The 20,626-nt window shown below is 40.4% G+C and overlaps 1 protein-coding gene and 1 long non-coding RNA gene across 3 annotated transcripts in view; one reads left to right on the plus strand and one right to left on the minus strand.

Annotated features, from left to right (window-relative positions):
* The window catches only part of dpr13 (defective proboscis extension response 13), a 39,828-nt gene extending 34,772 nt beyond the window's left edge, over positions 1-5,056 (plus strand). The window contains exons 3-7 of one of the 2 annotated variants that reach the window (XM_017164204.3): positions 475-576; positions 1,247-1,355; positions 2,445-2,621; positions 2,685-2,798; positions 3,798-5,056. In XM_017164204.3, coding sequence (XP_017019693.1) covers positions 475-576; positions 1,247-1,355; positions 2,445-2,621; positions 2,685-2,798; positions 3,798-3,937 — 642 coding nt within the window. In that variant the 3' untranslated portion in view covers positions 3,938-5,056. The remainder of the gene's footprint in view (positions 1-474; positions 577-1,246; positions 1,356-2,444; positions 2,622-2,684; positions 2,799-3,797) is intronic. The other variant, XM_070284669.1, reaches the window with a different exon arrangement.
* A 9,155-nt stretch (positions 5,057-14,211) lies between these two features.
* LOC138928154 (uncharacterized) lies at positions 14,212-15,933 on the minus strand. The gene is made up of 3 exons (XR_011444638.1): positions 15,824-15,933; positions 15,303-15,737; positions 14,212-14,497 (listed from the first exon to the last, which is right to left on the minus strand). It is a non-coding gene; the product is annotated as an uncharacterized lncRNA (long non-coding RNA).
* Positions 15,934-20,626: the final 4,693 nt, after the last annotated feature.

Here is a 20,626-nt window from a genome sequence, read left to right on the forward strand (position 1 = left end):
TCGAGGGGGCGGGACCCTCTCCCTTCTTTTTTTAGGTAGCTGCCCCGCCCATTTATTTGTTTGTTTGTCTATTTACAGTTAGGTAGCCAATTTGAACTTTGAACCTCGGATCAATCAATCTGCCATTATGTTTATTGTTGCTCTTGTAGTAATTCTTACACGTAATTGCTTTTTGATTTTTTTCCTCCTCGGAGTATCTGTGTATCTATGTATCTGTGTATCTGTGAGAGGGCCTTTTTTTTGAAAATTGCATCATCATCAAGTCGTTGTCATCGTCCTAGTCGCCCGGTCTTGATGGATTGGCAAACATTTGAACAAGACAGGACCCATCCTCAAGGTCCATCTTTGGCATATGTTAAAATATTCGGTAGGAAGTCCTTGAAGCGAATACCCATTGTATTTGGCTAATGGCGCCGCCGCCCTATCTCAACTCAATCTCTCATCCCACCCACACACACATTTCTCTATTTTTAGGTATCGTGGATACGCAAAAAGGATTATCATCTGCTTACGGTCGGCTTAACAACCTACAGCAGCGATGAGCGATTCAGTGCCACGCACTTGAAGCATTCCGAGGTGAGTCCTGGCCAAGTAATTTACATTGCTGATGGCCAAACAGGGGTTAAGGGAGAGTTAAGCAGCCAGAAAGAAGCCCAAGCTGATTGCATCGTCTCAGAGACCTGCATACGAAATTATATGCCAAACACTTGGAGGGAAATTTATGGCCAAAGAAATTATGTGAGAAATTTTTGAATTTTATAGATACAACATAAATTTAAAAAATATAAAAACCATTTGGAGAACAAATTTTATTAAGTAAATCATATTACATAAAGCCAGCATAACTTTTTTATCATTTACATAGTTAAATTATTATTTTTAATCTCTGAATTTCCTTCAGTTTCTCCCAGTGCACTCACCATCTTTGCTTTAGCCACGCTCCCTGGTTGAATATTTGCTGCATTGTGAGCTTTTCGCCTCCGGTCGGCCTCGAATTGCCGAGACGTGACAAAAATTCAGTGCGGAATATTGCAAAATATTTTCGCAACTGCAGCGCAGCAAATTGACTTCCAGGCGGAATGGCCAATGTCTACACCACGCTCCCAACCTTCCCCCTCGATGGTCTTTAATTCTAGCCTGTCCCCTCCCCTGTTTTCCTGGCCTATTTTTGCGGATTTCTCCATTTCGAATCTATTTTTCTGTTTCTGCTCTATCTTCTCATGTTGTTTTTTTGTGTCGCCTACAGGATTGGACACTGCAAATCAAATTCGTGCAGCTACGTGATGCCGGCGTCTATGAGTGCCAGGTGTCCACCCATCCGCCCACCTCGATTTTCCTGCACCTGAGTGTCGTCGGTAAGTAGAGGCCGGAATTGCCTCGGTAACGGTTACGTTCTCGTTTTTCTCGGTTTTTCGATCTATTTTCTATTTGTGTTTTTTTTTTTTGGCTAGCACTGGTGATTTTCTATAATTTCACGCCTTGATGGCTTTTCTGGCCGAAACAGAATAAACAAATGTTGGCCAAAAAGAGAGAGTCCACAGAATGAGTTCTGAGCCAGCCACATTTTTGTGTTACGTTCTCGGTGCGTTCAAGCTGAAATTAGAAATGTCCATATGCCAACAAAGGTGGAACGGGGCAGGAGAAGGAACAGGAGCAGACTTCGGCAAAAGGGGTCGTCGAAAAGGGGTAGCCAGCCTGGATGGGTTCTCATGTTCCCAACTCGGTTTCGGGCCAAATGGCAACGACTCAGCAAGTTCTCAACTCATCGCGCTGTCCTTGGCTAACTGACGCACATTATTCTGAATTTAACAAACAATTTACTTTGAATGTGCTGCGCCTAATGGCCTTTTCTGCTTCTTGCTCAGGCTTCTTGCCATTTTCGGCAAAAACAAAGCCACTTCGTTGGCCCACATACATACATGGAAACTGATGTGACAGCCCGGGCTACACATTTTCCTCTCAGCGATGCTGCTGCTGCTGGGCTGTCTGCCAGATGTATTTCATAAATTTTGGGGGCACTTTCGGCGGCTCTCAGTGAGCCAAATTGATAACTGTCAGGGATGGATGCTAACCGATTTAGTCACATGATAATAAAGGATTTGACTTTGACACGGTTTGACCCCAGGGAAGCTGAAAGCTAACCTTTGAACTGGGTCTTGAGAGGGGGAGATCTGAGGTTAAAATGGATTCAGTTTCGTTAATGCTAGACATTTTTTTTGGGAAATAAATGAGGTGTATTATAGTTAGTTAAAAGAAGCAAACAAGTTTGTATTTATGTATAAAAATATATACCTTTTGGAGCTGTATTAGTAATGATTTTCGGGGGTGTAATTGCTCTATAAAAATTGTATTGATATAAATCAACTTAAAGCCATCTAAAACGCATATCATTTATATTTTCTATTATATTTTCAAAACCTCTCCTGTAAAAATCGATTGGTTAGAAGCGCGTGCCGAAATCTCGGGACCCCCCATACGATATTTAACGCCAGGCTCAACGCTGCGACTGCAATGCCGCGTGGTCCAGAATACCGAGGCCTCTGAGTATATATTCTGGTATCATGACAACCGCATGATTAACTATGACATTGATCGGGGCATTAATGTGTCCACAGAGCCAGGTGAGTCCCCCTATCAGCCCTTCCCTGCAAACCCCCTTTATCATGGCCTTGCCTCCATTGCAGACTTTCAATCATCGGAGCTTACCATTCAGCGGACACGGCGCGAGCACTCGGGCAATTTCACCTGCGTGGCCAGCAACACGCAGCCGGCCAGCGTTTTGGTTCACATCTTCAAAGGTGAGTTGCAAACAAAAATTAAGAAGAAATGCTAAAAATTCTGGTTGGACACACACAAAAAATGCCACATAAATGTATTATTTTCACATAATAAAAAGCAAATATAATTGGTTGCAAATATTATGCAAAGGTTTTCTAAATAAATTTATAAACAAGGCTGAGCGTTTTTTTTTTTTGTTAAATGTAACAAACATCAACATTTTTGCATAATAAAATACAGATTTAATTATGCCAGAGCATAGTTTTAGGTTTGAATAATACAGATTTTAAACCTTAAAATTCCTCAATATATATATTTTCCTCAATTAAAAATACACATAAACGTTTTTTTGTTGTTTTTTCCCCTCACAGAAATTTCAATTATGTCCAACCAATGAAATTAAAACTTTGAATAAACAAGATAACTGCTCATTTGCGAGCTTGCGAATATTTTTACATCTGTATCTCGGCAGCTGTATCTGTATCTGCATCCTGTATGTATATACCCCTGTATCCCCCGTATCCGGTAGCTCTTTCGCAGTTCATATATCAGCCTGCTCTGCTGGCTAAGAGCGAAAACAATAAAAGTAATTTATGAAAATTACACGGCCGCAAGCATGTGGATTAAAAATGCCCGCTCACGGTGTGCGGCGGCAGCCAGCCAGTGCCATTTGGCAGGCAAAACTGCCATTAAAGCCGGGCCATAAACACAGCGACAGGGAGAAGAAAGAGAAGGGAAACAAGCCAGGGAAAGAGACAGGAGCCGGCAGAGACTGCGACTAAAACAAAGAGTGGCCCACGTAGTTAGTGCTTGTCATAATTTATAAGTTTCTGGCGCGATGAAGCGACGACGCTCATTAGCATTTTGTTGGTTAAGCTCACATTTCGCTGCTGCTGCTCCTCCTGTGTCCTCCTGTGTGTGTTTGTTTAAGCTGTGTGTTTTTTTAATTAAATTTTTGTGCAAATTTCATTTTCATACTCACACCCAACCTCTGGTTTATTCTTTGCTTCCTTCCACAGGCGACCATCCGGCTGCCATGTATCATGGACATGTGGGCGGCTCCACGAAGACAATGCAGTCCCAGCTGCATATGATTATGATAATCATTGCCAGCGGCTATCGGATATTCCACACGAGTGTATATATGAAGATCGTGTAAATGTCATCAGCATGGAGCAGTGGGAACCCCCAAAAGGAGAAGACCTAATCTAACACTAACTTTAGTTATTTCTCTACTACTTACTAACGGCATCTCCCGACACATACATACATACATACATACGTACTACCATATACCCTAAGCAGGGGTATAACCTACAGCCTAAGCCAAAACTATCAGAATCAAACTTAAGAACTCGAATCTCTCTACATATGTTAAAACAGTCGACAGGTGTGCATGGGCTTTTTTGTGTAAGTGTGCCTGTGTGTGTGCGAGTGTTTGTGTTTCGTTAATGTATAAGTGCACATGTATTATATATATAAAAGGTAAACTTTGCAGACTACTAACAAAACTCAAGAGAGAGCGAGAGAGCGAGCCAGCGAGCTTTTATCCTTCAGATATTTTTCGTCAACTCAAGGATCTTTCGTGAAATCCTTGCGCGGTTTACCCCCAGCCCAGCTCAATGTTCAGAACTGACGTGCATTTCCAATCTAGAACTCATATTTTTACAAGTTAAGAACTTAGTTTCGAGGCGAGGGAGAGACACTCAATCATTCCGATCTTATTTTACGCAGCATTGTACAGACAACCACTTAACTGATTAAAATGGATTTAGCTAAAGGAATTTGGTTTTTTACCCCAAGAGAGCCCTGAGAATTAAGCTGTAAATAGATTATTTGTTAAACTAAAATTACATAAAAATAAACTACTACGGTTAAGTGAGTGTGGTTATTTGCAGGCGATGCAAAAAAATTAAGTTAAAGTCAGTTTGGCGAAAAGAAGTTGTTAATCAAAAAAGAAAACAAGAAAGGAAGAAAGGAAGAGCAAGCGAAAACGAAAACCAAACAAACAGAGTAATCAAAATAAACTAATTGTCTAACTTAAGGGATATTTAGCAATTTTTAATTAGTGGACATAACTTTTAACTGTCTTAGCAATGGCGACTAACTAAAAAGGAGCGTTTTGGGGTGAGAGAGATGGCCTCCAATGAGTGTGTGTAAATATCGCAGAAATGATTTCTAGCTTGTAAGTCTGTGTAGTTAAATGTAACGAAAATTAACAAAAAACCAAAAAGACAGAGAAAACCATCAAACGAAAACTGAAACAAATAAAACATAATAAAATTATGCAAAATATAAAACGAAAACAACCAAGCGAGTCTTTAACTTTAAGGTTTAAGGTGGCTTTCATTTCAGTTCATTTCATTGCCTGCGCTCCTTGAGCCAAGGATTCCTCGTCTTGAGTTAATAAAACCAAAGTGTATGGCTGGAAAATAACGCTGCGATGGCCCTGACGATGACGATGACGAAGATGAAGATGAAGTTGATGGCCTTCATCCGGGCGACACTTGATATGCCTGTCCTTCGCCTCGGATTTCTGCAAATGCATCCCCCCCGTCTGGGTAATTAAGTTTTAAATTGCCCCACTTTCCACCGCAGGAAACTTGCTCCGCTCAATGGAACTTTGATTTGTTGCTAATTCCATTTTTGTTGAATTGCGAAACCGAGTTTAATGAACTGTCCGGGCCATGGCTCAGTTCTAAACTTGGCTTAAACAATGGGCAACGAGGGGAAAGTGCAACTGCAATCCAATTTGATGGTTATGCTAACCGCATTCGAACGAGCAAACTCGCACACAAATCCAAACATGGACACAGTAAAACCCAAAAAGCAGATTGGGCCAACACAGTTGGCCAGTGTGCCAATGGCCAAGTGGCTAAAACAATAACAAAAACATGAAACAAAAACAGGCAAACAAAACACAAAACAAAGACAAACCAAAGGCAACAGCAGCATCATCAAAAGTTGCCCACAAGAGGCAACAGTTTCTGCATACGACCATAAACACACCCTCAAATATATTGTTATTATGTGTTATATCAAAAGCCACTCCAGTCCCGCACATAGGGGGGCGTGGCAGCCGCTGCAGGCGTCCAAATAGAAAAGTCAACTCAGCAGCACACATCTTTCCGCTGGGAGTTGTTTTGAGCCAAGAGAAAAGCCTGGCAGGCATTCCATTTCACATTCATTTACTCAGCAAAGAGCCATAGAGAGTAACTCTGATGAAACATTACTGGGAGAAGCACTTGACTAGGTGGCTACAAAATTAGGAAAACTATTTATGGGAGTAGAAATAAATTCTTAGATAATAAGCAAGGTTTTTAATTGGTTTAAACAAGAGGAAAGGAATTTTTCTTTATAATCATAGCCTTGATTAAGGTATGTATATTGCTAAAATTATTGTTTGCAGGGGTTTAAAAATATATAAAACAAGAAAGAAAGCTAACTTTGGCCAGCCAAAGTTTGTATACTACTACTATAATATATCATAACTAAGCCAAAAATGCATTCATTTCGATTCGGAAAGCAGTTTTGTGTTAGTTTTTATTAATTTAAAAAAACTGCATACCAAATTTAAAATTTTAAGAAATCAAAATTTTTGGCCATTTTTGCTACTTTTAATGATGTAACCCCTTATCAAATTTTGCAAAAATGGCCAAAAAATCTATTTCTTTCGGACATGTCTAGAAAGATTCCCCTGTTGATGCTGATCAAGAATATATATGGTTTATGGGGTCGGAAATGATTCCATGACTTAGAAAAATATTATTTTGTATTATAAAATCTGATTTTTTATATTAAACAACTTCTTGATTTTTTCTAAAATTAAAAATATCATAACTCGGCCAAAAGAGCATTAATTTTAAATCGGAAAACTGTTCTGTGCTAGATTTTCTCCAGTTAATAAATCTGCATACTTTATTTAAAAATGTTGAAAATTCAATTTTTTATCAAAATCAAAAATTTTATAAAAATGGCCAAAAAATCGATTTCTTCCTGACAAGTCTAGAAAGATTCGCATGTTAATGCTGATCAAGAATATATATGTATACTTTATAGGGTCGGAAACGTCTCCTTCACTGAAATTATAATACCCTGCAAGGGTATAATCAGTGTACTTTTCTACATTAAAACAAGTTCTAATTAAATTACTGGAATTTATTTTCCACAAAATTCGTTCTCTTACACGCTTTTTAAGTCTTTGTAGATGAGCTTCAATTAAAAAACTAACTCGTTTGAATAAATATAACCCTGTTTCATTATATATTCCTAATTTTTCTTAACCCTAACTTACCAATAATTATCCAAAAAATCCCAAAAGTAAGCAATTTGGTAAAATAGATTTCCAGGAAGACTTCCCATCGATGATGCAAATCAAGGCAGTGCTTTTGTCTGCCACTAATTCCTTTTGACATTAAATATACATGCATTGCCCCCTTTTCAGTTTGGGGCCAGTCATTAAGTCATTCTCGACAGTGAATGGACCACTGAACAGTAAAGGCCAAGAGGGCCAACAGAAGAGCCAGGCCAAGTGAGGCGTGAATTTTGGCCACATCAACGCTCCCTCGAAAGGAGCAACCGAAAACGGGGCCTAAGGGAAATTTAACAAATGCAAAACGCATTATAACTGTATTTATGTGCAGGGAGTGTGTGAGCTGTTGTCGGTCAAATGCGCACACACAATGCGCATACGCCATGTAAGCCCGCTGGCTAAAGCCTGATGCCTGTCATAAAAATTCCAATTTAGTTTCCAATTGCTCGCCTTTAAGTGCTCCGCCATTCAAGCGAGTGTCCTTCCATATAAGGCTCTCTCTCTCTATGTGTGTGTGTGTGTGTGTGTGATGGCACTTTATAATAAACTTAACGACGCACAATTATGCTACAAGTTGGCAGTTTGGGACCGACGACAATGAATGCAGAGCCCAGCAATTTTCCCAGTCAGCCCAGCGTTACTCATACGCCCCGTTACCAGTGTCTCTCGTCAGGACCTCCTCGCTTTACATTTAGACGCGTCTTGTAATTCAAAATGACAGACACGTACAGCGGGAAAACGGCCTGTTGAAGCGCCCTGCCAATGGTTTTATTATCGCACACACCAGACCCAGAAATCGATAGCCATTGTAAAAGTGGCAGGCGAAGGACCTCTCAGAGCCATCACCATTCATTAGGGCATTAGTTTTGAGTGCATCGAGCACACTTCAAGCTCTGGACTCCAGACTCCTGCCTCCTGACTCCTCAATCCTGACACTCCTCCTGCTTCTTGCCTTAACCGTAGACCAATTTAATTGAACTGCATCGAGACGACCACAATTGAGAGTTTTTCACTTAGGTTTTCCAGCCACAAAATGTTGGCCAGTCTTACTGATTCGGAGATGTTCGAAAAATGTATAGAAATTGCTTTTCCAAAATTGGTAAATCATCAATTAAATTTTGATTAAATTGTGGTTAGAAGTTAGAAGGTAGCAAATTGCAAATCAATTACCTGAGCAGAGCCAAAAAGGTTTCAACTGCATTTCCCTAACCTTGCTAACCTGCTGCTTCACTCGGCAATCAAATCAAATTATGGCTGCCTCTTGAAAGCCTCTTTAAGTTGCACCGCTTACTGAATGCCCAATTACCGAAACTTTTACCAAAAAAGCACTTTAAGTTAACATCCCGCCAGCCATTAGCTCAAGGTCGTCGTGCTCCTTTGTGTGCGCATAATGGAAAACACTTATTTGCCCAACTTCTTACACACGCACACCCCACACCCTCCCTGAAAAACCAGCCCAAACTCACTCGGAATACTAAGCACACGCAGTTAGAGAGCGGCCGCAGATTAATCGAATGCGATTGAATATAGGTAGGCAAATACTCGTAGTACAAGCATTGCCTAGATCGAACAATTGCCAGGCTGGGGACCACTTCAAAACGAAATGGAAAAGTCACAGAAAGAAAGCTGGGAATATATCTTAAAGGAAATGTAAACAGGAAAAAAATTAGGGTAACTTTTGGGTTTAACAAAGGGAAAATAATGGTTGTATTCTTAAAGATACAAGAGGTTCTGGAAATACTTAAACAATTAAAGATTTTAAGGGTTTTATTTTTTAAGTAATTATTATTATTTTCTATTCATTAAAAAACCTTTAAGTCTTTACTTGTTACAGGATGTTTTTCTAAATTCAAAGGTTTCTGAAATAACGCTGAAATTTAGGCAAAGGAAAGACCCAAAAAATATTCTTTATAATTCTAAAAGTAAGAAATCTATGGTAAGTCCTGAATACATCCTTCTAATTACAGTCATTTAAGGCATTCGAAATAAATTATTTATTTAATTAAAAACAGAATACCTTAGGTATTTATCATACTATTATTACCAACCAACTTTCTCCTATTTCTTTTCCCAAAGTGTCATTTTGGCCAAAGTTTAGGACGCTTCGTTTAGGTCATCTCGAGTGTCCCTCGATGGCCATCAGCAGATGTTCGGGGCGTGGCCATATTCGAACTCATTACCGCCACACACAGATGAGTCTTATTTGCGCTTAGCATTCCCCACGCAGAACTCTTTGATGTAATGAGGGCCAATTAGGCCGGGCTTACAAGTGCAGGCGTCCGAATGGGTCTTGGTGGCCAAGGGGGTATGTTCCATCTGTTGCCAACATATTGAATTGTTATTGTTATGTTGCAGTTTTGTAGCCAATTACTTGAGCATGTCCTGGTGCTCTTTACTCCTTCTATGCGCTAAAATCTGTTTAGTTTTGCGTTTGTTTTCTGTGGGCAAACACAACGGGCCAATTATTGTGACAGGACATGGCCTGTTGCATGTTTTTGGCCGGGAAAAAAACCCAAAAAGAGTGTGCAATGGTAGAAGAGAAGAGAGATGCACAGAGGAAAATAAATCCAGGATAATTTGGGGTAAGAGTTCTATATTTTTTAGAATATTTAATAATTTAATTAGACTTCATTTTAGGTACTTTCTTTAACTAAACAATACCCTTTTCTATTATATTTTCCACACATATATAACCCTTTAAAAAATCTATTACATTCTTTATTTTATTATTCCTTTTTCAATTGAAATATCTTTATTTTATATTATTTTTTTTCCCAAGTGCGCCACACAAATTTATTTTTATACTTCTGGATTCCAGCCGCTTTGTTTGCGGCCTATAAACAAGTTGTGCCAAAGGCAGGAGCAGTAACAGAAAAGCTTTAAAAATAAATTAAATGCCATAAAACAAAAGGATTAGCTAGCTGGCATGTCATGGGAGGAGCAGGCCAAAGGGGGGCGCCATAAACAAAGCGTGGCAATGACAAAACTTAACCCTAAGCAAAAGACAATAAAAACACTTAAAGCAGGAGGGGGTTCACACACAAATACAAAGAGATACTCACACACACACACACACATGTACGCATGTGTAAGGCCATAAGGAATGGCCGCAATGACCCAGCTAAACATAAACAAAAACGCAAAATGGCGCAAACATGCCACAAAGCAAAGAACAAAAAAAGAGAAGGAGAAATGAAAGGGAAACAAGTGTAGCGCACATGAAAGATATGAACTAGAAATAAACAAATATGTTGCCCCCCCTTCATGGTTGCCTGTGAAATTAGTTGGCAATGATAAAGATAAGTAACGTGAAATATGCGGCCCATCGCAATGTGTTTTTCCACCCGGCAAGGACCATTGAATCTTCCTTTTCCTTTCTGTCGCCATATTTGCCCTGCCAAAAAAAAAGAGGGAAAAGAAAAAGGAAGACAACATATAATTTTATGACACTGATTTCGCCTCTCTCTCTTTGCCAGGCAACAATATTTGCATAGAAAGCACATAAAGGCCACTCGAAAAACTATGGAAATACCCTCCAAAGGATTCTTCACATAATTTGGCAAACAAAAAGGCTTGTTTCGCCGTAAACAACATTTTAATTAAATTACCCAATTGAAAGGCCTCTCTCTCTCTGGGCTTCAATTAAATATGAAATCAAGTGCAGACACAGACACACTCGTCTCCTATCAATCAAACGTCCTTCTAAATGCCTGGCAATTGTGTGGAAAACAAATATATTTGTATAAATTCATTTGCCAAAAAAAAACGTAGCCCTAAATAATTGAAATGCAATCAGGCTGCAAGGGATTTGTAGAATGTAACAACCTCTGAATACCCACTGATACCCTCCTGATGCCCTCCTGATACATAAATTAATTTAGAAATCACAAATTCAGAGCCTGCCGAGTGAGTCCTTGTAAAGTGTCACTAACTCGACTCAATTTAAGGCTCATCAAATATAAAAACTGTAAGCCTGGCTCTTGGCTCTCTCATAAATAATTTAATAAGGCTCTTTGGCAACTCAATTGGATTAAATCCTGTGCATGCAGGACAGCAACAGGACAGGGACATGACACTTGAATGCAGTTCCACAGTTCCACTTGCTCCGCCTGCATCTTGACCCGGCTCAGTGTCAGGCGGCAGTTGCCATTGCTAATTGGCCAACACACTTGGCATCTCGCCTCTCTCCTATCTGGGCATTGATTTTGCATAACGGCCATGGGGAAATGCTGATGCGGTTTTCCGGGCATCAACAGATTTTCCATTTTGGGCCATTTGTCATGCACGGGGGCCACGTTATCAGGGCGTTTGCTTCTGGCTGTTGTTGCCCGCTTGTCATCGTGATGTTCAAAATTCGTATGCATACTGAGTGCACTCACTGTATGGCGAGGCCATTGTGGATTGTTTTGTATGCCACGCCCCGTTGGCGTCGTTGCACATTATGATTTGTGTGTAAGTTAAATTGCCATTACCAGCCGAAACGCATTCCCAGCTGTGGCAATAAATGCATATTCATATTCCCAGTGGGTGTGTAAGTGTGTGCTAGGTGTCACAGAGATGGCAATTTGGGGTTTTTTTGTATATTAATTATTTTTGGAAACTAAAATGTAGCAGAGAAGATGAGGAAAACATTATAAACACTTCATTAAAGCGGAGAATATTTTATAGATATTAATTTAAATGGTGTTTTTATTATAATCTAAAGGGTATTAAAATCTTAAGCGGAAGTTGACAACCCCATAAATCATAAATTAGTTAGTTCTATTTCCCATTTCATTTATAAACCAAAAATAAACCCCAAAAATACCCCACAAAAAGCTACCCTGCCCAGTGGTTTTATTTTTAGCACATTCTCTCTGCTGCTGAAAGGTGTCACTGGCATCACTGGCTTGTGATAAGCATAATCACTGTGGCCACTGGACACGTTCAAGGTGTTTTGTTTGTTCGCAGGACACAAGCAGACCAGGACGCACAGCAGGAGGAGGTACTAGTCTCCTGTATAGTGTCATTAGGCAACCGTTGACAGGTATTTGGAGCATAAATTATTCACAACCTAGGCTCCTAGCCCTGCCGGAATCAATTTTATAATAATAATAATTCCCCAGCGTTGGCAAAATCATAATGCAATTTGCCGATATTGACATTCCCAGATTGCTGCTGACTGGCTGACTTTGTTTGCCTTCTGTTTGTGTTTGATATTTGCAAAGGGAAGCTCCAACTACAGTCGCCTTGCCACACACTTGAAATTCGGAAAATTTCCCAAAATTCCACAAGCGCTGGGCAAACAACACACACACACTCTATGGATGACTTTTCGAATCGAGTCCCTGCCGCAATGCAAATAATCAAATCTGCACTTGGCGCTATGTGAATGCAACACAAATCGAATTTCAAAGATACTCACACATATTTGGTTGTGGCTTTTTGCATGTCTTTTGATCTGCAAATTATGTGCAGTTTACTTGGCTTAAGCTGTGGCCAGGAAGAAACATTAAAAACAATCCCAAGCTCAGCTCAAAGTGAAACTTAAATAGAATCCTACCCCCCCGCAGTCCTCCTGCTTGCCTTGAATTCCCAAAGCTCCCTTTTTTTTGTTCATATTTTTTCCAGTGGGTTGACAAACAGCGAAGCTTGAGCTGGAGAGATATTCTGACAATTTCTGGAGCATACTTACGGGCACACTAACAAGCATTGCGTGCCAGCAAACAAAAAGTAAAATTGCTCCCCACAACAAAGGACCAGGAGGGGTGTCTGTGTGTGTGTGTGTGCACCAAATAGCAGCTCAAGTATTTCCAGACACGCTGCACCCTCGCCTAGGATATGAGGGATATGGAGCGCTCCTGTCCGCCAGCTCGGCTGCAGATCCTGCGAGGCGAAACATAAGCACCAAGATTGAGAGAGATGCTCCCGCAGATGTTGTTGCCCCGGCCAATATGGCAGTGGGGGGTGCCCTGGGTGTGTCAGCGGTTAAACTGCTAAACGCTTCTTGGCACCTTAACAAGAAAAACAGCTGCAGCAGCAGCACCAGTCGCACCAGCAGACAAACAAAAGATTGTTACAAGAGAAATTGCCAGCAAATAGAAAGAAACGCATAAAAAAAGGACAATAAAAAGTAAAGTTTTTCCTGGATGAGTCTGGGTTTTTGTTGCTTTTTATCTGTGGGCCCGGCCAAAATATGTTATTCGGGTGAAAGTGGTCGTAAAAAATTGGGAAAATGAACTGTAAGTGTGGCGTTCATGAATTTTTTTACTGAATAAAAAGAATTTTGGGTTGTTAAAATAGAACAAAAAACAAGGTTTATTTACATTTTTAATTGGGGTTTGCTTTTGTTTATGAAATTATATTTTATTTAGGTTTTAATGGCTGTTTAAGTAATTCAATTATTAAATTTAATTTCCAAAAAATACAATAGCTTTCTTAAATTTTTTATGTATATTCTTTTCTTTATTCCTTTGCTTTTGGCTTTTCCAAAACAAATAAAAATACCTTGTCTCCTTCGGGATTATTCCCGTTGGCAGGTTTTATCCAAGTTTATCAGCCCATTCCGCTGCAGCTTTTACTTTGTTCTTTGTTCCAACTTTCCGTCTTTGGGCCAACTTTTATTTTTGGCCCAAAAGCAGCCTCAGCAGACACGTGTTGTTCCAAACGGTTCGTTCACCCTGGAAAAGTCCACGCATTAAATTTGCAAAAAAATTTTCTTTAATTGTGCGTCAAGGCGTTAATGGGGGGATCATGCCAGAGGGGCCAGTGTCCAGGCAACGACCCACATTCGTGACCCAACGACTGACCGCTTCGCTATCCGCAACTATCCACACCAAAAACCATGATTGATAACATCTCCAGGACACTCGCAAACACGTGGTGAATGTGCGTGAGTTTGGTGGCAGCAAAAAAAAATAGTTTAACATGGAGGAAAAAATTCATTGGTAATGTTAATTAACAGCTTCATTAATTTTCATGATTAAATTAATATTTAAAAAAAAATATTTTAAGTCTTTGAGACAAGTCAGAAAAAGTGCCACCATGTGGTTTATATTACAAATCACAAAAATATTTTATTTAAGTAAAAGAATCACTGACCAAAAATATATAGGTAATCTCTGGCATCTCCAAGAATTTTTTCATAATTTTCCTTGCACAAAATCTCTTCTTTTTCCCTAGGTGCATCCACCAATGGGTGGCTCTGCCTGATGGCTGCCACCGCCGCTCGTTGGTCGTCGCTTGGCTGCTGTCCCCTTATCGCAGCACTTAAATTTCCACTGCCATGTGTCAGGGACCAGTCCAAAACGAAAACCAGGCCCTGATTCTGGCCAGGAACGACACGTGTAACTGCCTGGTCATATCAGCCAAACCCATGAGCGCGAGTACATTGTGGGTGTGTGCGGTGCGGCTTTTGCATTCAGGCACCTTTTTGGGGAAAGGGTTATGGAGTTGCGATTATTATTGCATGTAGTGTCTGCTGCTGGCAGATTAATGTATGCATGTATCATTATCATTTAATATTTCGACCGCCACCGCAGCTTAAAGCAATCACCGCCAATGTCGCTCAAGTCGGAGGACTCAAAGGACCAAAAGCGACGTCGGAGCGAAAACAAAACATTTCATGCAATTTGCACTTTCGAGTGGCGTGAAAAATCTGGGTAGAATAAAAAGGAGCAGCTATAGAGCATTCCTGCTGGTCCGTGTAGAAGGAAATGAGCCTGAAGCTCACTGGGGATTTCAGCTTGGACTACCGCCCAAACTCTGCCACGGCTGCCTGCACTGGAGCATAAAAAACAATGCTGAGGCTGAAGTGTAATAAAAACTAAGTAGCTTACAGGCTCATTGCTTTGCTTCCCCGCCCTCTACACTAAGAGAAAAGAGAGCTATACAAAATAAATACTAATTAGTTAAGTAAATTAGAATTAAAGCTTTTTCTTAAATTGATTAATCTTTGTTATACAAATTCTTTAGAAATGAAAGCAGGATAAAATCTTCAAGGTAATCCTTGATATTTCTAGAAATAAATACTACTACCTTTTTGGCTCAGTGCACCCACCTTCTCCTTGGCCTCAAGTCAGAAGTTTTGGGCTGTGAGGAGGCATTATGCAAAATTCAGGCCCAGCCGTCTGTCTTTTTGTCTACCCTTGTTGGTCCTGGAGCTGCTTACTTAACGTTTGTGTGGGCGTGATTGTTTTACATGCTGCAACATGGCCGTGTCGCCAGGACCTACCCCACTCCTCAGGCTTCCTTCCGCTACTCGTGCTCCTGTTACTTCTCACGCTCCTCTTTTTTTTCCGGTGAGAATGTGTCTCTAATAACCTAACGTGCTGCTCGCATTAAATATGCTAATTTTTACAGTGAATACATTCCCGGGCAGTGGCGACACAGGAAGACCTCGCCTCGACTGACACCTCTCACCTGCTCGTCCTGCGACATCCTGCTCCGGAGCAGTTATAGTTCTCCTCCAGCCCCATTGCCATCATCATCAGGCGTATTATTTGCCACAACAGGCAGCCGCACGCATATTAAATGTGAGATGATGTTGTAGCCTGCTGCCATGCTGCTCCCGTTGACATTTAGCGGTAACTGTCGGTGTGAGGTCCTGGGTCCTTGACGAGGTGGTGAGCTGGAGCCAGCCCACCCACAGAAATTGAGAGAAATTACGCTGCAAATTCCACGAGAAAAATTATGAACAATTTTTTTGTCGACTGTTTTTTTTCTGTTTTGTTCTGTGACAAGATTTTTGCTTACGCTCATTTGTTGGCCTTGTCCCCCTTGGCCAAAAACCTAATGGTAACGTTAACTTTGCTAGGGAATACAAATATAGCTTGGAATACTGTTTTCTACTCTCTTTAATCTTGATCTGGCAGGGTGAGGGTATTTCTGGGAGTTTATTTGGGGTTTTAAGGCTGCTTTGGTGGAGTTTTCAATAAGGTTATGACATATGCGATTGGTTTGGTATTTTATAAAATTTTTTAGGACTTTTGAATACTATTTGTAAATGTCTTAATACATAAATAACTTGTTAAAGCCGAATATCTAATTTCTTAAATATTTTAGGACCTTCAAAATGATTTTCTAAATGATTTAGACACATAAACAAATTATTAAAACCTAATATTCAATATCTACCTTAAATTTTAAAGCAAAGCCTAACATAAATATACATTTTTAATATTTTCTTAGCTTAATAAACTATAAGAAAGATATCCCTGTTTTAATAATTCACCTTTAAGACCTCTTCTTCCTCAAGGATACCCCTAATTTTCCTCTTCTTCTCCACCGATTTAAGAACTGTAATCAACATAACTGCCTTGTATACATAATGCTCTTTTGGCAAAATAAACATAATATTAAATCCCGGCCAATTCGCGGCAAATTGCAGGGTATGTGGAGCCCCGTAATGTCATCCTTGTGGTCCTTATTTTTGGCTGCTGCTCCTGCTGCTGCTGCTTCTGCTTCTGCTCCTTTTGGCTGCCATCGTGGAAGTTGTTGTTTGTTGATTCTGTTTTGCGCGCTTGTTTTTATGCCCGAAATATTCAAATTATGCTGTGGGTGGAAGAGGGCCACGCCCCCACACCCCACGGCTGACATCATTGTCAGTGAATTAAAAACGTCATAGGGGCTTATTTAAATAAATTATAAGCACATGCAGCAGGGACAGGTGCCACAGAGCAGCCAAGCAGCAGGTAACACAACTCCTGAGCGGGCGGCGCTTTCAATAAAGGTAAATAATTCATCACATAAGTGGGGCTTATTAGCCAAAACTCGCTCTTAAGACATTAGAAAGCCATGTGGGAAGCAACAGCCGGCATTGCTGGAATTCACAAGTTGCCTGGAGTTTGGCCTTTGGAATTCCTAAAGGAAATTAACAGCGAAGCAGCTACTTTCTTTCTTCTTTCTTCATCGAACAAATATATACATATTATTTTGTGTATATTTTAGAAGGGAGAGTATATCTGCTGCCCCCCCCCCCCCCCGGGCGCTTGTCAAACTTTCCAAGAGCAAACGTAACAAAATTACCCCGTACCTGCCAGTGCCACCTCAATTCGAATGGAATAAGAATACGAATACGAATAAGAATACGAATTCGAATAAGAATAAGAATAACAAATGCTGCTCGTTTTGGCCCGGCTTTTATTTCAATTGCTGCGGCGGCGGTTCAGTCGGGCGGAGTTAACATTTAAAGTGCCAATAATCGCAACCGAAAATGCAAACGAAATGCAGAACGTGCCTCCGTCGGGGTCTGCAGGTGTCTGCGTGCTTATCGCCCAGGCAGGACCTGGCCTGGTCCTAGCCTGTTGAGCCATTTACAAGGATGCACCGACAGGCAGCAGGGAAATTTCACAAAACAGAGTGAAGGCACTTGTACACTGGGAAAATGTAAGGACAAGTTACACATATTTTTAGATAACTATTTTGTTTATTTTGGGAGGAAACAAATATCTGAATATCCTCTTACCTTTTTCCTAACTTTACTTTAGATTTTCCTAGCTCCTTGGTTGTTTTTCTCTCAGTGCTTCTAGTAAGTGCAGGGAAAATATGCAATGCAGCTGGCGCCAAACAATGGAGAAAGTGAAAGTAACGCTCCATTGTTATCCATCCGATGGCAGGATGAGCCTGGCATAGACAGCTCCTGCTCCAGCTCTTCATTCTGCCCCTGCTCCAGCTCCTCTGCCTGCTCCTTCTCCAGCTTTTTCTCCTGCTCCTGCCACTGCGGCTTCTTCTAGTTCAGCTAGTGCTTCTTTCGCTGCCTGCACAATTGCAAAAAGATAAAGTTGGCAAAGGACTTGTGGGGGAGCCCGAGGTGGAGAAAGCCAAGCGGAAAGCGGAAAGGGAGCCGCTTCAGCTGTTGTTGGTGAAAGGCAAATCTCACAACAATTTGGGTCAAACAAGCAAATTGCATTCTGTTTAGTGGCTCGTTGTTGCCCCCATTTTTCCCCACGTTTTTTTTTCTGCATTTGTGGGTGCAATTGGTTCAGAGTCCTTTGAGGTTGCAAAAACTCTCGCATTGGGAGCTGCAAATATTTGCCCAAAAAGGAAACCCGAGAAAAATGGGTTTAACTGCCGCTTAAGATTTATACGCAGATGCTCATTAAATTGCAGAAAACGCAGAAAGGCAAAGGAAAGGAAAAGCGAGGCGGAAAACGCCGCCAGACGACAGCTGGCAACTTATGCAAATTTCCTATGCAATTGAGACGACGCCCTCGCGAACTTGCCAGGATACGCACCCTGTCCCAGTGATTCGCTGTATGTGTGTGTCTGTGTAATGTAGTGGTAATGCAGTTGCCAAAGGACCCTAAACGACAAGAGCAAAGGATGAAAGTCAGATCGAATGTAAATTGCTTTTAAAGCTCAAGGAGGAGAGTCGTGAATAAGAAATGCTTAAATAACGAACTTGATGCAAATCCAAAGACAGCATATGGGACTGATGAGATTTGAATCGATCGAACAATATTGGAGGAGGCTTTAAATTGGAAGGAGAACACTATTCAATTTCAAGGTTTATGTGTTAAGGGAATATATTGGTATTTTTTGGGTTCGAAAATAAGTCAAAAAGGTAGCTAGAGACTTAAAAAGAAAGACAATGTAAATGTTAAAGAAATCTTTAAAAATTAAAAAGGATGTTTAACATTACAATAAGTCTGGAATTGGTTTATAATATTTCTAAAATAAAACAGATCGTTAAAGGTCTCCAATTTTATTAAATCTCCTTAAGGAAAGCTTAAAAGTATACTATAATAATTGTTAAGCCTTAGAACACTTTCTGAAGTCTTTTTAATTAACCATGTATTTCTTAAACAAACCTTACCTAATTTTATTAACCAAAATATTTATTAAATAGTTTACTAGAGCTTTTAAATTATCAGAAAATCCCACAGTTCCCTGTAAGCCATATTAAACTGAAACCTAACTTCAAGCCCGTTGCTTTTTTCGTAACCCATTCACTCATGTAAGACAAATATTTAGACTCAATTTTCGCTCACAGCCTTTTACCCGCTATTTATATAGTCGAAATGGCACCGAAATGGATGCCAGCAAATTGTTACTGAGGCCTTTTTCTCTGGCAAATTCAGTAATCAGGTGAAATTGCGAGCCGCTTTCCACACTCGGCACTGTATCTGTTTTCTGGCACCAAATCAAACTATATCACCTTGTCAAAGCCCTGAGCAGTCGAGCATTTAATCTTTTCAAAATATACGGCATACGATGCCGTGTAATAAGATATCCTTACCCGCACACACACACACACTGTGAAGCTGTGAAGGTTTTTCACGAAAATTTAATCAACGCACTTGGCGACACAACAGGACAAACAAAGGCAACAATGAAAGGCAACTTATGTGGCACTCGCACACCATTCGCAGGTGGATCCATTTAAAAATGCTTAGCAAACAGACACCCACACATGGCCACAAAAAGGGGAGGAAGGGGGTGCAGGACATACACACAAACATCCTGCGAGAACGAAGAACACGACGACGATGAAGCCGAGTCAAAGTCATTTGATATTTTTTAGCATTAAGGTTGTTTTCTCTTCGTTTCTGTGCGCTTTTCAATAACATGAAAGTTCTGCTCTCTGTTTGATGGAAAATTGTAACGACGCACACACAAGAACCTAGTACAGGAGGGGGCAGAAAAATAGTAAACTTGAGAATTATTAAAGAAGAAAGCCACGATTAATAGGATTTTAATATTTTTAGAATTTATTTTAATAGTTTTAATATCAATTAAACTCAAATTTATGGTAATACACATTTTCTAATATTTTTAGAGCATACTTTTAGGCATTTAATTATAAGTTTTTAAGTCTCTAAAGATTTTAAAATCCCTAAAAACTAAATTTATGTATTTCCTCTTATTTTAAATCATTAAATATATTTCTTTACTAAGCAATACCCTTTTTAACAATCCAAATTATTCCCTAAAAGACATATATTATAATTGACCTTGAAATATTTTATACATCAACCACATCTTACCCATTTTAACCCCGATTGTACCAACACCTATGGTACATGTCAGCCAGGAACAACAATTTTCTTGTTAACTCTGCATCCCAACACCTGCGATGCCAATGTCGCTGATGTGGTAAGCACCTTACAAGGCGAACCCGCTGCGACCGCAGAATCAGCAATGACATCAAACGTGATAGGGAACTCGGAGGGGGGTGGTGAAAAGGGAAATAAAAGAGGGAAAACGGAAAAGGGGGAAACCTCATGTGGTGGAAATTTTATGTGCCTCGGCAATCGGGAATCGAAATGGCAACGAGTGCCATTTCCACGCGGGGAATTCTATTGGAAATTTAGACAAATCTGCCAAAGAGCTTAATGATGTCAATGACATGCTCAGACGAAAAACAAGGATGGCCACAAGGATGTAGAGGCAGGTGGGGCCAGGTGTCGGTGTGGTGAGTGTGTGTTCGGGTAACGTGCCATGTGAGTCACGTACATAATTAGCCGCGCGCGGCACGTGGCCAATGTGGAACTACCTGTGGCACAGGAACGACACCAGGATGGCGAAACCCCTCCTGCCCCTCCCACTGATTGTTCG

The sequence above is a fragment of the Drosophila kikkawai genome, chromosome 2R, assembly GCF_030179895.1.
Source record: "Drosophila kikkawai strain 14028-0561.14 chromosome 2R, DkikHiC1v2, whole genome shotgun sequence".
NCBI lineage: Eukaryota > Metazoa > Arthropoda > Insecta > Diptera > Drosophilidae > Drosophila > Drosophila kikkawai.